This window comes from Vigna radiata, unplaced genomic scaffold (assembly GCF_000741045.1).
Source record: "Vigna radiata var. radiata cultivar VC1973A unplaced genomic scaffold, Vradiata_ver6 scaffold_122, whole genome shotgun sequence".
Taxonomy (NCBI): Eukaryota; Viridiplantae; Streptophyta; class Magnoliopsida; order Fabales; family Fabaceae; genus Vigna; species Vigna radiata.
This window is the reverse complement of record NW_014543108.1, coordinates 343257-359576: the sequence shown is the minus strand read 5'-3', so window position 1 is coordinate 359576 and position 16320 is coordinate 343257. Positions and strand designations below refer to the sequence as shown.

The window sequence follows — 16320 nt, the reverse complement described above, 5'->3', positions numbered from 1 at the left end:
AATCATTCTGATTCCCCTAACTGTCTCACGACAGTTAGTTCGTTTTACCGGTTTTGTTTTTTCCCCTTCCCCCATGGAACTCTATATATAGAGTTGCTTCCATCTTTTTCAGAAGTATGATGTACAAACAATCTTAGAATATTTTCATGTTAATAATAGAAAAGAATACGTTTTTCTTACTCACCTCGTCCCGATCTATCCTTTCTTCTTCTTCATCTTCGGCAACCGCCGTGCCGGAACACCGTTAACGGCGACTCCGACGCATTCTCTCTCCATCGCCTCTGACGCTCTGCTGTCTCGCTCTCTCTCTTCTACTCTTTCTTTTCAGCTTATGCCACACGTACAAAGCAACATCAGATTCTAAATGAATCGGCTGGGCCAGCAGAGGCATTGGGCCTTCACCATCCCAGGTGAACAGTGCTGGGCCATTCTCAAAATCCATAGAGAAGAATGAAACTTAGCAGCTTGTTAACCTTCTTGCCAAGAAGAAGAGTATTGGAGTGAAATGGGTGTTCAAGCGAAAGTTGAGGCCTGATGGACCTGTCTCGAGGTACAAGGCACGTTTGGTGGCAAAGGGTTTCCTTTAGAGACAAGGCTTAGACTTCAATGAAGTTTTTGCACCGGTTGCTCGAATGGAGACCATTCGGTTGGTGATAGTAGTAGCCTGTGCGAGACAGTGGTCTTTGTTTCAGCTTGAAGTAAAGTTTGCGTTTCTCCATGGTCCACTGGAAGAAGAAGTGTACATCCAGCAACCACCTGGATTCATTTGCAAAGGTAAAGAGCATTATGTGTACAGGTTGAGGAAAGCACTATACGGGTTGAGGCAAGCTCCCAAAGCTTGGAACAAACGCATAGATGCATTCTTGCTTAAACTTGGTTTCACGAGATGTGTTGTGGAACACGGTGTGTACGTAAGAAGAGGTGAGGAAGACGCATTGCTGATCATTTGTCTGTACGTGGATAATCTACTTATCACAGGTTCAAATCCAGTGCACATAAATGGGTTGAAGAAGCTTATGCAGTCAGAGTTTGAGATGACAGACTTGGGAAAGTTGAGCTACTTTTTGGGTATGGAATTCAGCTATGCAGCAAGTTTGATCTTGCATTAGAAGAAGTACGTTAAGGAGCTGCTGGAACGATTTAATATGTCGGGATGCAACTCAGCAAGGAGTCCAATAGAGATGAATTTAAAACTGACGAATGATGAGAATGAAGCAAAGGCTGAAGAGACCATGTTTAAGCAGATTGTAGGTTCACTACGACTCTTGTGCAATAGTAGACCAGATCTATCGTTCAGTGTGGGGCTGATAAGCAGGTTCATGGGGAAACCAAAGAAGACGCACATGCTTGCAACTAAGAGGGTGTTGAGGTACGTCAAAGGCACTGCAGACTTTGGCATTTTGTTCCCAGTTGGAAGACGCAAAACTGATGGAGAATTCCTAGAACTTGTTGGGTTCACAGACTCAGACCATGGTGGAGATTGTGTTGACAGAAAGAGCACATCAGGCTACTTGTTCATGCTAAATGGGTCTCCCATTTCTTGGTGTTCCAAAAAGCAACCAGTGGTGGCTTTGTCCAGTTGCGAAGCTGAGTATATAACATGAGTTACGCAGCCTGTCAGGCGGTATGGCTGGAGGAGGTGCTGAGAAAGGTGACGATTCCTGTGAAAACACCATTGCAGCTGTTGATAGATAATGTATCTGCCATTAACCTCTCCAAAAATCCTGTGAGTCACGGTAGAAGAAAACATATAGAAGTAAGGTATCACTTCCTCATAGATTTGGTGAGTAGAGGAAGAATTGAGCTAGTGTATTGCAACACTAAAACCCAATTGGCAGATGCATTTACGAAGGCTATGAGTATTGAGAGGTTCGGTTGGTTAAGGAAAGAAATTGGAGTAAGATCTCTATGTGAATGTTAGACTTGAGGAGGTGTATTGTGTAGCAAGTCAAACATCATTAAAACCGTTAGCTTTTACCCGTTAGCTTTTCTGGTTTTCTCTATTTTTCGTTTCTGTTACGGATACATTGTATAAAAGCTACATTGTCTTTTGCTATTCGAAGTAATGCACAGTTTTCTTTCAATTTCCTTATGTGAAATTCTCTTTCAATTCTCTAACAATTTATCTTACTCACACCAACTTACGAAGAGTTAAGCAATCTCACACAAAAAAAAAATGTTGATACATGAGAAAAAAATATATGTCCCAATGTGTCAGAAAAAATATTGTGGATGATAGTTAGTTTTATAAAAAGGTTGAAACATTTTATATAATCATGTAAATAAAAAAAATTAAAATATTGAAATTTTAAAACTTTAAGAGAGGAATTTGATCATTTAAATTTAGAAAATTTTAAATTATGATTAAATAATAGAGAATTTTGAACTTTTGAAATTTTTTTTAATTAATTTATGTATACATTTTTCGTTTTTTTATTCGGTTATCATTTTGAAATGAGATATATATACTTTAACATATTTTACTAACAATAATGAATCTCTTATGTTAACATTTCTAGATTTATTTTGCAAACATTTTTTTTACCAACATTAATGATATATGTTTCCATTGATATCATTTATAATTTTTTTATCAATGTCAATAAAATTATTTTTTATGATGTTAGTCATAAAATATTAGTTATAAAATATTCATTATCGTCTGGAAACGCTGCATTGTCGAATGACCATCGCAAACACCCCACATCACGAAAAGCCACACCATCGTACCAAGAAACCAAATAGATATGGAGATAGGAATATGGAGGAGAACCAAACAGATATGAAGAAGAGAAGTAAGAGTTGAGAGATGGGAAGAAACGGATCTAGTGAGAGTTCGAGAGGGTGAAAATCTGGAAAGAGAGAAAGTGAGACTTGGGAGAGTGTGGGGAAGAGATGAGGCTGAGTGAAAATGGGTGAGTAAAAATAACTAGAAATTTAAGGTTTCAGAATAAAGTAAATAGACAGAGTTAAAAGTAAAAAAAAAATGCTACTTTTGTAATTAAAAATTTGGTTTAATGTCTTAAGGTTCCTATTTTCGTCCAGAATTTCAAATGGGTCTCTTTCTTTTTCGACGACTCAATTGAGTTCTTATTTTTGTAAAATTGAATCAATTAGGGTCTTTCCGTCAAATTGAGATGACACCGTTAAGAAGATATGCTGACAGTGTAGTTTTTTATTACGTGGTATTAAAAAACATGGCTGAATTGTATTTTTTTGATTTTTGAATTAAAAAATGAAATAAGCATAATATACTTCATTTTTTAATTCAAAAATGAAAAAAATACAATTCAGTCATATTTTCAATGTCACATAATAAAAAAATACACGATCTTAACGGCGTCATCTCAATTTGACAGAAAGGTTCTGTTTAATTTAATTTTAAGAAAATAAGGACTTAATTAAGATGTTGAAAAAGAAAGAAACCTATTTAAGATTCTGGACGAAAATAGACACTTTTGAAAGATTAAACCTAAAAAATTTGTGTAGAGGGGACAAGCCGTGGTGGTGGAGGGAACACCCAAAATGGGGAGGTGAAGGGTGGAAACGTGGTGGAGGAGCAACCCTTCAGATGAAGAGACTGGATTATTGCACAAGTTGGGCCGCTGGCGTGGTTTGGGCTCCAATTAATGAAGCTGTGCGTTCTGGTGGAAAGTTGCTGCAACTTGGAAATAAGCTTGTGCACAGTTCATTTTGTCCAAAATGAGAAGCAAAAAACCCTCTCAAGCCAGGGCTTTACGGGAGAAGAAATGAGAAGATGAAGTAAGCTCGAGTTACTTCTCAGTGCACGTGTGAGGAAGAAAAGGAGAAGCGTCCGATTGGAAGAATCGCGAAGCGCTAAGTATCAAGGTTTCCCTTTTCTTTCCTTCTGCTTCTGACCCTATGTAAAGGGGCTTTATCTGTAAATAGAGAGTAGCGAGCGGAAGGTGAGAGGCTCCGTGAGAGAGTTGTGCGAGATAGTCATAGTAAGGGTTTATGCGCATTTCGTAGTGTATATTTGACAATTCTTGATCGAGACACACGGGGTGACAGCCCGTGAGCATCTCGGCGTTGCTTTTACGGTGCTTTCTTTTGTAATTTTCTGTTTTCAATTCAATTTAGTCCAATTACATTGTGATGTTTTACTTTCTGTTCAAGATTCTGGTTCTGTTTAGGAGTTTTATGCAGATTTTACGCTTCCTAAAGTTTCTGTTGTGCTTTTAAACTGTTAAATGTTTAGATAATGATAGTTTCCGTGGTTTTGATTTCTGTCGGTTGAAATTAGTTTTATGCATTTGATAGTTCTTGATTTAGCATCAATCTTTGTTTCTACATTTAGGTTTTATGAGTTTACTTCAATTTTAGGTGATACACATTGCTCTTCTAATTCTTCCAGCAGTTTCATTCAATTTCTGGTTTTGTTTTGAATTCAATTGATATCAGATCTGATTAGGTAGATTGTAATTAGGTTCTTTTATTTGATTGCAAGCTTAGTTAGTTTCTTGATTCCAGATTTTTGCTTATGATGAGTTGTTTACGCTAGTCTATTTTCATTAGGAGTTTACAGGTTCTTAGAGTAGATTGTATGTTTAATTGCATTTTGGTTATGTTGTGCATCTGATATTGATTAAAAGATTGCATTAGAGTCACATTTGCTATGGTTTGTTACAGAGAGTATGCATTTGCATAAACTAAGTTCTGAATTGGGACTTAATTACCCGAAAGAGGGTATACCTTTACATGATGTCTTCCTGAGTTGCAAATAAATACTATGATTTACTAATCCTTGCATTTTGGATTCCAATTCATGAATCTAATCAATGATTTAGTGTTTGAGTAATATTTTTAGGTGTTGTAGATTCTGATTTAGTAATTCTTCGTCCACTTATATTGTTTTCTCTTTGCTTAATGTTTTGAATTGACATTTTTCTTTGCTTAATGTTTTGAATTGACATTTTTTTTAGAGTTCTGATAATTGGATTTTAGATTTTAATTTCTTAGATTTTAGGTTGTTTACTCATGATTCATTCAACTTTGACTTTTCACTTCATTTTACCATTCTTTCACTGTCCATATCAGGTTCATCCTGTCATTGTATCATTTCATATAGGTTCATGTCATTTAGCATTTAGATTTCTTACCTTTTATATTTGTTGAATATAGCACTGTTGGATCTTGTCTCATACCATTTTTTTCTTTACATTTTAGGTTTATTTCTTAGTAGTTTAGATTTCTATTTTTTTCTTTTACTTCATTTTTTTTTCTTTCTTTCAACATATTCTAGTTTATTTTTTATTTTTTAAATTACATGTCTTTTACTTTTAATTTCCTTACTTTGTCTTTTAGTTAGTTAATAATAAATAAAATAAAAGATTATTTGAGTGAATTTGGAGATAAACTAGAGTGAATTTTGAAATAAAGTTTGTGAGAATTGGTGTAAGATTTAGTTTATATGACAAATTAAAAAAATTTACTTCAAAATTCATTCTCGTTTACTTCCAAATCCACTCAAATAAACAACAAAAAATATTATCCTCAAATTCACTCAATCACTCTCCTCCAATCACCTCCGATTACCCTCAAGTGAACACACCCTTTAAGCTTAATTTTAATTGAGTCCTTGTATTGATCCCGAGGTTTTCCCTTCTACTACATTAGTGGGGAAACTAAGGTTTTGTTCTCTTTTTTGCGACCAAATCGAGTTGTTTAACAGTACTTTTGTAATTAAAAAACTTTTGGGGATGTGCAGGGAACATTTGATGGTGATGGAGGGAGCAACACTTAAAAAGAAAAAGAGAACAAAACCCATATTCGCCCAAGCCCCATTAGCCATTAAATATAATATTCTTGACCTAAACTCAATTAGCGTAACCGTGCAGTGACGAGAAAGCAAGCAACGGGAGTTTCAGATTACGCCGTCAGTGTCGGACATTGTGATAACCATTACGAGGTATGTTGTGCTATCATGTTTAGGTTATATTCCCTTGATCTTTGAGATTTTTTACTCAAAACACAATCATTCCAAGTTACAAAATCGTATATTTGCGTTTGAATGTTTTGTATACACAGTTTTCAGACTTAGTGTCATAAAGAACGATGAATATCTTGCAAGGGAAACGCAAGCGCCAAGACCTGGCTTCCACACTCTCTGCGTCGATGACGAACGAGGAGCGGGTGATTTACAATATCATTCGCGGGAAGAAGGAGATGGGGATATGGCAAGGGGACATCAAAAGAGAAACCAACATCCCTGACAGCATTTTGAAGAAATCCATCAAGTTGCTAATCTCCAAGACTCTTATCAAGGAAGTTGTGAACATTCAAAACAAGTCCAAGAAGGTGTTGATGGCCATGGAATTCGAGCCCTCTAAGGAGATCACTGGTGGAGAGTGGTATACTGAAGGCAGGCTCGACACACAACTCATCGATGCTCTGTCTGATGTCTGCTTGAAGCTTATTTCCCGTAAAAAGATCGCTACCCGCGATGCAATCCTCGAGTGGACTAAAACCTTAGGAAGTGAGGTTTTTCCTGGGGGAGTCAGTCCAGGACAAGTGGAACAAATTTTGAAAGTTTTGGTTATGGAAAATAAGTTAAAAGAGGTGAACAGCACTGGCTTTGGGGATTTTTCATCTGTTCCTGCTGGTTAAGTTTGTTTTAGGCTGGCGAAAAAGGTAGGCACCAATGTCAAAGTTGGTGCCATGGCTTCTATTCCTTGTGGGGTTTGTCCTAGGATTAAATTTTGTACACCCAATGGTATTATATACCCAACACACTGTCAATATTATCAGAAACGGTTGGACTTTTAATTGTTGTCCCCAGTTCTTTCTTAGTTTTAGGTTTATTATACGACACTTTTTAATTTTGACTTTTGGGTTTCTTTTACTATATAATCCATTTTTTTGATTTTTTTTTCTCAATGTGGTGCTTCAAAAGTAATTGATTTTCCTAAAGTTCTTTTGTTTCAAATAAGGGAGCCTTTTTCTTATCTTTTTCTCTTATTTGTTCGGAATCTGCTGGAGCTTATAATGGCTGATATTATAAGATGAACATTATTTCTTTCTCTGTTATAATTTAAACTCTATTATTAACAAAGTAAAAGTAAAGCTTGTTTGTTTATTTCCTGGGCATTTTAGTTGCTCCCATTTCTCTCAGGAGAAGAATGGATCTTGATGATACAAATGCAATTTTTGTCATCATTCTGTACCAAAAAAAAAAGATGGAAATTGTGTATTTTTTATTGTATTTTGTTTTACAGCACTGATGCCTATATGCCTATTAAGTTTATATATTAAAAATTTTCATGTACTAGAATTTTAGTATTTTGTTTATATATTGTATGGAGAGCGGGAAACTCGTTAATAACTTTATAAAAAATAGTACAATAAAGTAAAATTAAATAAAATTACTTGTGACTATTATCTACCAAAAGTAGTAAAAGATTTTATGGGAAAGAAATGATATTCACATAACATACCATCAACATTCATTAGACATAAACTTCTTCTTTAACTCATCTTTCCTTCTTTTTTGAAGTTGTCGACCCCTTTCCTTTTTGGATAGTAATAGATTGACACGCCTACATGTACATACATATATTTTTAAATTGTTTATTGATTGAAGGTAAAAAGGAGCGAAAGGTAAATTTTTGTTTCTTTCTTCTTTCTTCAATCGCGGGTAGTATGTCGGTAACGACACAATCGTGCTTGTAGAGCTGGTGACCTACGACAGTGTGAAGACTATGCTCATGCTTGAAGGACGGAGAATGAGTTTTGGACAATCTAACACCGATGCTAATATATGGGAGAACTCCATTGAGTCGTGTCTTTTATGTTGAGAGGTGATTCATGTTTATTACATTAACTATTCAATAGCATATGCAAGCGAAGTTTATTGGCAACTCTCTAATGCCTTCTACTTGACTAATTAGACTTGGATTAAACCTAGATTAAAGAAATCACAACCATAATCTTACTTTTGCAGGTGCAGAACCTAAGCTTCCCAACCTCTAAGAAGAGTAGCATGAGCAACACTGTTGACTCCAAGAGTGAAGGCTCCCATTCACAAGTCACAATTATGCATCTTGCACATTGCCTTGATGTCTTGGAAAGATCTCGTCATGTATTTCTTCAACTCATGATTAAGCTTTTCCTCATCCCACATGAAACCTTGAATATTTTGCAAGCTGCACACAACTAGAAGAAGTTAAACAGTAAAACGCTTCAAACGACATAAGAACCCACACTTCACTTCGTGCTTCGACTTCTTCCAAGAACCCACACATGCACCCTTGCTTCCAACTAGATGTTATTCAAAGAGAAAATGTCGCGCTTCGAACATAAGAAAGAAAGAACGCTAATTTGTTCCTCATAGGAACCCTACCCCCAATTTTTTCCCCAATTTCAATTACATTCTACACTTAAAGTTTTTTATTATTCCCACTTTACCCTTCCAAAAAGTTGATTACACCATTATGCACTCATAATTTTTAATTCAAAATTTGTTTATAATGCCACGTAAGCAATACTTAAATGACTGTTAGTGTAATTTGATGGTAGGCCCTTAATTGGATCAATTTTACAAAAAAGAGGACCCAATTGAGACGCCGAAAGAAATGAGACCTATTTGAAATTCTAGACCAAAAGAGGGGGCCTACGGAGACATTAAACCTTTTTTAAATTATAAAAATAACTTTTTTTCTAACTTTTTTACTTTATTTTTTACTTTTTAACCCTATTTAATTAAGTAACCCTAGATTTGTACTTTCTACTTTTCTATTTCACTCACGGTAATAGCAGCCCAACCTCCCCTTCTCACTCCAAAATCCGTTTCATTTTCTAAAACTCTTACTCCTAACTCTCTGAGTCCTCTCTTCCATTTGTGCATTTCGTGGTGCTTTGTAGCTTTTGATGTGTGAGGCGGTGCGATGACTGTGTGTGGCGGTGTGACGGGTGTGTGCGACGGTGTCCTCGGTGGTTGGTGCTTCGTTTTTGCCTCTTGGTCTACGAGAGGTTTGTTTCTTTGTTTCTTCCGCATGATACAAGCTTGTTTTGTAAATGTATGTAATATAATGTTTAAGGTTGTGTTGCTTTCTGCTTTTCTGTGTGTACGTGAGGTTTCTGTTGTTGTTTTGTTGTGAGGTTTTATGTGTGTGTGTATGAGGAGGAAGACGTCCAAGCCTGAACGGATGTCACACATCTGTTTGGCCCTGAAACGGATGTCGATATCTGTCGACGGATGCTCACATTCGTTTAAGGGTTTTCTAGGTTAATTTATGGTTACGTACCTCGCCGCTTATTCACAAACTTTTCTTAAATCGTTGATAGAGTCCACTATCACATTCGAGCAACACAAAGATTGAAGTTTGTTACCCTCACAAACTTTTCACTCACCAAACTCTCACACCAAAAGAAAGGGAAGAGAAAGAATTCCTAAGACGAAAGAGTAAGAATGAGAGCATGAACGTAATAGAGAATGAATAGGTTGTGTGTGGGGAGTGGATAAAAATTATAATATTTTAACCCAAAAAATAAATTTTTACTGAAGAATAAATTAGGAATAGAAAGATAGAGTGAGGGGTAAAAGAGGAAGGGGAGGTGGAGGGAGAAAACGGGGAGGTGGAGGGAGCACCGCCCCCATCTGAATTGCATAAGCCCAATGCATCAAATCAGCCCAACAGGTGCAACAGCCCAATCCCATTTACTAATCATGTGCAGCCCATTTAAGCACCCGTTTTTTGCAGCAACCCAACCAGAACAACAAATTTTTCATTTAAGCCTAATTTATCTCTTTAGCCCAATTTGCTTCTACAGTTGACTTTTCAACCTAGTTGACCAGGTGCATTTTTGCAAAATGGAAAGGGTTAAACAATAAAAAGCGACCAGTAAAGGCTATATAAAAAAATTGGAGAAAAAGCGTTTTAATTTTTAGTTTCTATGCGTAGGTGCATGAGTACGAGTTAGAGTATTGATTAATCGGTTCGATTATTCGTTTTGATATTTTATATATGACTTTGGCTGTAATAGAATATTATGAGTTTTGACATAAATGCATATTAGAGTGATTAAAAATGTGTGATAATACTAACATACTAGTAGTTCCAAAAGTACTGATATAGTTATATGTACTCTCATCATGTTGGTGTAAAAACTGAGGTAATACCTTTCCTCTTTCGAGAGGGTAGAAAGGTAGGTCTCTTTGTCTATATGAGACGGTAGAAAAGACAAGGTTCGAGTGTCACTCTTTCCTCTTTCGAGATGGTAGAAAGAGTAGGATGTCTCGCCCGTAGGTTTTCCAATCGAGCTAAGTATATTGTCCGTTGTGAAAGTAGCAGAGTTTTTACTCATAAGTCTCGAGGAACAGGGGAGATAGATCTGAAGCTACGATGGAGGATGACTCAAACTATCTTGTTTTGGTGAACAGGTGTCCTGTTTTTTGTGAACAAGTTTTATATGAGAGAGTACAAAGAGACAATGTGTATTGTCTGTATTTATTGGTTTTGGTGTACTTAATTGAACATGCCATGTTAACCATATTACTTTGTTAACTAATAATTGGTGTGTTGAGTTGTATTAAATGATGAATATGGTAGCTTATCCTTATTGTTTGTGTGGGGTGTCCGCTTGAAGTAGTCGAACGCAGGTTCAAGGTCAATTTGGTGTGACTTCCGTTGGAAGGGTTGGATGTGATCCTTGGGATGGGTGACCTTCTAGGAAATTTTCTCGAAAAGTGTGCGAGTGAAGACAAAGCATACTGGAAAACTTTGTGTTGATGTGTAGGGTAGTCAACTATCCCTGTAAGTTATCGAGGCGTTACAAATTTCATTATAAATAAATTTTAATTTATGATTTTTTTAATTTTTTTTCAAAAGATATTTATGATGAGTTTTATCCAATTATACTATTATGGTTATTAAGTAACAATTCAATGATATATTCTTTTAAGTTAAGTTCCTATTTAATGCATATAAGTTTTAAGATATGAGAAAACTAAAATTTTAATAAACATTAATAATAAAATTTATGAAATAATAATTGGATTATTTCATGATATATTCCTAAACAGTTGAAAACAGGTTTTAAACACCCAATTGTAATCGGGCTAAAATGGTTGAAAACATGTTTCGGATACCCAGTTGTAAACACCCAATTGTAATAGGGTTAAAACGGTTGAAAACATGTTTCGGATACCCCAAAAACAGATTCGAATGCCTGAAAATAGGACGCGCCAAGTTTTGCGCCAAAAACAAATTTCATTACCTTTTTTGGGTTTATATTCTAAAATTTATTCATTTCTTCCCGGAACACCACTTTCTTCTCAAGATTTCAGTTCCAATCGTGTCAAGATTCCCAAGACTACCACTCCGGGGGAGCACCACTCGCAGGGCCGAAAGAAACTTGCACAGAGGCTGCAAAATCTAAAGAATGCCGTAGAGAAGCAAACGGAAACCTTAGAGAAAGAACTCAACGCTTTGTTCCGTTATTATAAGGAAGCCGTGACTGAGAGAGTACACGTCGAACTGAGTCAGAGCGGTGGTTCACGAAACGCCTTTGTGGCAGCTCTGTTAGAGGAGAGTTGTTTCCGTTGTCGAAGCTTGTTGACGAGATTTACAACAGATTGAACGAGGAGGTCGGTAATGACGCAATCGTGTTGGCGCAGCCCGTGACCTACTCCACTCTACTGTAAAAACAATGAATGTCAGATTTTATTCTTGCTATTAGTAATGTGACTTTCATTTTCCATGAGTTCTTTATCTGATCAAGTTTTGGAAATGAGATTGTTTGTTTATTGTAGAAGTGTTACTACTCAAACCAATAATATTCATGCAACTATTGTATTTGTGTTTTCTAATTTTATCTCATGCTGGCCTTTTTTCTGTAGACATGTGAGAATCATCCTCAGGGAGTTGTTTTGGTAAAATTCAAGGATAGGAAGGATGCCCAAAAGTGCATAGAATTGATGAATGAAAGATGGTAATTATACGTGCTTTTTATCCATTTTCTTTTTTTTCAATATATGCACAACCTTCATATTTTAGCAACTTACTGCATCATATAAGCAACATACTCAACCTAGACATGATGATGACTTTATGTAGTTGACCATGTCCAAATCTGATTCTAGACATTCATCGACAAGAGAGGGTACTATTAAAAAATTGTTGTTGAAACACTGGCGGAAACTTGAGGTGGTTATTTAATATGTGGTTTTAAAAATTGATAACCGCATGCAACATACTTAACCCAACTTAGTCATGATTACTTTCTGTAGTTGACCATCTCCAAATCTGATTATAGACACTTACCAACAAGAAAAGGTACTAATAAAAAAAATTGAAAGATCAGGGGCAGAAACAGGGGTGGTTATAACATCCATATACTTTAGTTTAATTATATGATTCAGTATTTGAAAAAGTAGTTCCCAAAATTTGAAAGTGTTAAGTGTTAGCTCATGAAATGATTTTATATCTTGGTATTTTAACAATGGACTTCCATCCCTTTGGTTTTTGAGTTGAATCCTTTAATGCCCACACTACCTTATATTGGATATTGTAACAACTGAAATATTACATCAAGTTACTGATCAGAAAGATATAATATATTCGTATTCTTGCATGCTTCATCTCAAATTCCTCATTCAAAGCTATTAAACCTATATTGTTCACATTTTATTGAAAATAAGAGTAGTTGGGAGAATTGTTTGCCTTGCTTACACAATCAATTTTATTATGCTAAAGATGCATTAAGGTCAAAAGCTAAAGATCCACCAAGAGTTCTCATACTAGTAGCTATCCAACAAATATGTATTGCATAGGTTTGATATAAGCCCAACTAACACCTTTCTTTTGCAAATTCTTCTACGTATTTTTCCATCATATGCTTTTTCCATGTTAATAAAAAACATGTAAATATTTTTCTTTGCTTCTGCATACCTTTCGCAAAAAAGATAAATATATTATATTGTAGATGTTGACGGAAATTCAGATTGATTCTCCACAATCTTAGTCTCTCTTAATATATGTTTAACCACCTTTTCCCATTATTTTTAATGTGTCTTGTACATTTTATCTCAGTGTAATTTACAGAATTTTAAATATCTCTCGTTTGATACATAGGATATGAAATGTTACTCTTTCATTAATTTGTCATTTTCTTTTATCTCAAAATGTCATTAAATAGTTTAGTGAGCCAAATGATAATTTGTTCTCCCAAGCATTTCCAATGTACAATAGGAATACCATTAGGATAAAAAACTTTATTATTATGCATCCGCTCAATGTTTCTCCAACTTGAATTCTGAAAAAAAAAAAAAAAGAATTCAATGGATTGGGTGCAGTGAAAAAGAGGAAAGTTACCTTGGTCTGGAAACAGTATGACACACTGATTTGGTTACTGTGATTTGGTTATTTTGCAGGTACTAACATTCAAAATAATGAAGAGGTTTGTTGTGCAGTACACCGCAATTAAGCCTCTACGTGACAGAGTACTGATAAAAGTTAAGAAAGCATAAGAGAAAAGTGAAGGTGGGATTTTGCTTCCCTCAACGTTGGTGTTTCCTTATTTTCAGAGTGGCGTAAGTCACGGGCTCTACCAGCACGATTGTGCCGTTACCGACCTCTCCTTTTCAATCTGTTGTGAATCTCATCAACAAACTTCGACAGCGGAAACTCTTCTCCAACAGAACTGCGACACGGCGTTTCGTGAACCACCGCACTAACTCAGTTCCACGTGTACTTTGTCAGCCACGGCTTCTTATAATAGCGGAACAAGGCGTCGAGTTCCTTCTCTAAGGTTTCCACTTACTTCTCCTCGGCATTCTTTAGGTTTTGCAGCCTCCATGAAAGTTTCTTCCGGCCCCGCGGGGCTTCGGAGTGATAGTCTTGGCAATTATAACCTGATATGTTTATAATGCAATATTCATTTTAAACCATGATTGCACTGCCAATAAGAGCAGCATCAAGAAGAAGCAACTTCAGTTATAAAGTGTTGTGCTAATCCAACATAGCAGTGCAAAAATAGTCACGTTTACATTGGGCTGTGTTTCTCGTTGCAGTTCATTGTGCATGTTTGCTTTCTCTTTCTCAGCTTCTCTTCGGTTTCCTCTAACTGTTTCATTAGCAATTTATTTTCTTGATTTGCTCTTTTCTGGTCTCTACAATCATAAGAAAATTAAATCAATAATCATCGACATTTAAATATTTGAGACAGAAACCAAATTATGTTAGGAAGTGTTATGTACACGGCTTCACTATTTTAAATTTATTCACTTATAATTTATTTATTGTAATTTAGAATTAAAGAGAATAAAATATAGATTATTTGATATTGAATTGGATGATAGAATATGAAAAGGTATATATTTATGCAGGTAAAGCATTTGATCAATTCACAAAAACACATTTTTAAATTTTGGCTTCTCTCCAATCATGGGATCCAACCACAGCTCAGACATTATTAGGAAAATGGATGTGGCCGAGGTAAACACAACGCCGATAGTTGACTGCCCAGTGCCATCGACGAAAGTTAACATAGCTCTCAAAAACCGAATCCCAAGTGAAAACAAAATTGAAGGGAAAAAGGAAAAAATGATATGGGGATTTCTTAACCCTTTTCTGCGTCTGATAGGAGTTAAAAAACCCTATTATTAATCAATTTCTAACTGGACATTTGCTTCAAAGTCACCAAAATAAGTATTTATGCATTCAATTCTAAACTAAACATGCACTGAGTCTATTTTTGGGTTATAGTTTGAAACTTTTCTCACATATTTCAAATGTATAGTAATGAATTTCCACATACTATTTTTTTTTTAAAATTCAAGTATCCTAAAAGTAATCCAAATATCATCGTGTAAGGCTGAATTTAATCTAAAATATTAGTATATTGATGTAATTATATTTAACATCACACTCAAAGGTTCTTAAAAATGCTATAAGTCTCCATATACAATAATTATATTTATATGTGATATCTTGTAAATAAGGCTAATTATAAATAAATTTAAGATTAATTATGTTTTTAGTTTTCCAAATTATATTTTTATCTCAAATTATGTTCTCTTAGTTTAGAATAAAGTGAAGGGATAATATGAGGTTTGAAAAAATATATGAATATAGATGAAAGAGATAAATATAGAAAAAAAAAAAATCAGGATGCATGAAGGAGTTGGGTATAAATAAAGGAGATGTGTAGCGTCTCAAGTTTACGATAAGTATATCAAAGACTAAATAAATTCGTTTGAAATCACAACATAAATAAATACTTCAAAGGAGTAAAATTAATTATAACTTGAAAGTTTAATTGATCAAATCCAACAAGAAAATAAAGAGTTTAATATCGTTCTTAATCGTTTACAATAAATAAAATTTTAATAGAACTCTCATTGCATATCTCTTCTCTCTCTCTCGTCAATTACATAGTTTCAGCAGCATCTGCATTCCTATTTGAACTCCCATATAACACACAATCATCCCCACAAACACAAACCAAACAAACAAAATAGAAAAATGTATGAGTGCGCTAAGCATCCATTAAAACAACATTACATTAAAAAAATAAGTAAACAATGATACATATAATCAAGGTCCATGGTTGAGTAGTCTTACAATCTCAGTAAAGACCTATTTCCCCTTTTCCTCAAGGTATTATGAGTAAGAACTAGTGTTGTCAAAACGGGTCACTTGGCTCAACCTAACTCAGCCCATCACGAGTTGGCCACTCAACCCAGCTCAATTATTAGTAAGTCGAAAAAATTCGAACTCGGTCCAGTTCATCACAGGTTGGTGAGTTACACAAGTTAGCTCATTGGCTCACTTATTTACAAGTTTTGTTTTTCAATTCCAAAAAAAAAAAAAAAATTTCGAATTCAAATCTAAATAAATTTCAATATAAAATGATGTTAAATTTCAAAGGCAATTCAAAATAAAAAAATATAATACAATCCAAAATCATCTTAAACTCCAAATATAATCCAAAAGAAAGCACACAAAAAAATTATGTCAGTTGGCGAGTCAACCTGAGTGAGCTGACTTTTAAGTGGGTTGGACTCAAAGTTGACCCGTATCAAAATTTTAATTTTTTTTTCAACCCAACCCGGTCCAAACACGTGGTGGGTTGGGTTGACTCACAGGTTTCAACCCATTTTGACAATACTAGTAGGAACTCAAGTACCTCTACACCAAGTATTATACTTCACTTCAAGCAGGATATAAGGCTAAACAACTGTCCTCTCTTCATTGTCTCACACAGGCAAGAGAGTACGACACTCGAACCCGCTCTTATTGCCTCTCACAGTCTAAAGAGTGATCCTTTCCAATGCCTCTCACAGGAAAAAAAGAGACCCTA

At 35.2% G+C, this 16320-nt stretch overlaps 1 protein-coding gene and 1 long non-coding RNA gene across 7 annotated transcripts; both read left to right on the top strand.

The window, feature by feature from the left end:
* Positions 1 to 3479: 3479 nt before the first annotated feature.
* LOC106752994 (DNA-directed RNA polymerase III subunit RPC6-like) lies at positions 3480 to 6786 on the top strand. 6 transcript variants are annotated; one of them, XM_014634777.2, is made up of 3 exons: positions 3480 to 3849; positions 5859 to 5929; positions 6049 to 6786. In XM_014634777.2, exon 3 carries the CDS (start codon positions 6076 to 6078, stop codon positions 6625 to 6627), a length of 552 nt encoding a protein of 183 aa, XP_014490263.1. In that variant the 5' UTR covers positions 3480 to 3849; positions 5859 to 5929; positions 6049 to 6075; the 3' UTR covers positions 6628 to 6786. The 6 variants fall into 6 exon arrangements, with proteins under 6 accessions (XP_014490263.1, XP_014490262.1, XP_022633075.1 ...); XM_014634776.2 differs by having other exon boundaries at positions 5729 to 5929; XM_022777354.1 differs by having other exon boundaries at positions 3480 to 3965.
* Positions 6787 to 11204: 4418 nt separating this feature from the next.
* LOC106752995 lies at positions 11205 to 14118 on the top strand. The gene is made up of 3 exons (XR_001375178.2): positions 11205 to 11673; positions 11858 to 11949; positions 13391 to 14118. It is a non-coding gene; the product is annotated as an uncharacterized LOC106752995 (long non-coding RNA).
* The last annotated feature ends 2202 nt before the right edge of the window (positions 14119 to 16320 follow it).

Coding starts and splice junctions, on each gene's coding strand:
- LOC106752994 (XM_014634777.2), top strand. CDS start 6,076: ATGAATATCTTGCAAGGGAAACGCAAGCGCCAAGACCTGGCTTCCACA.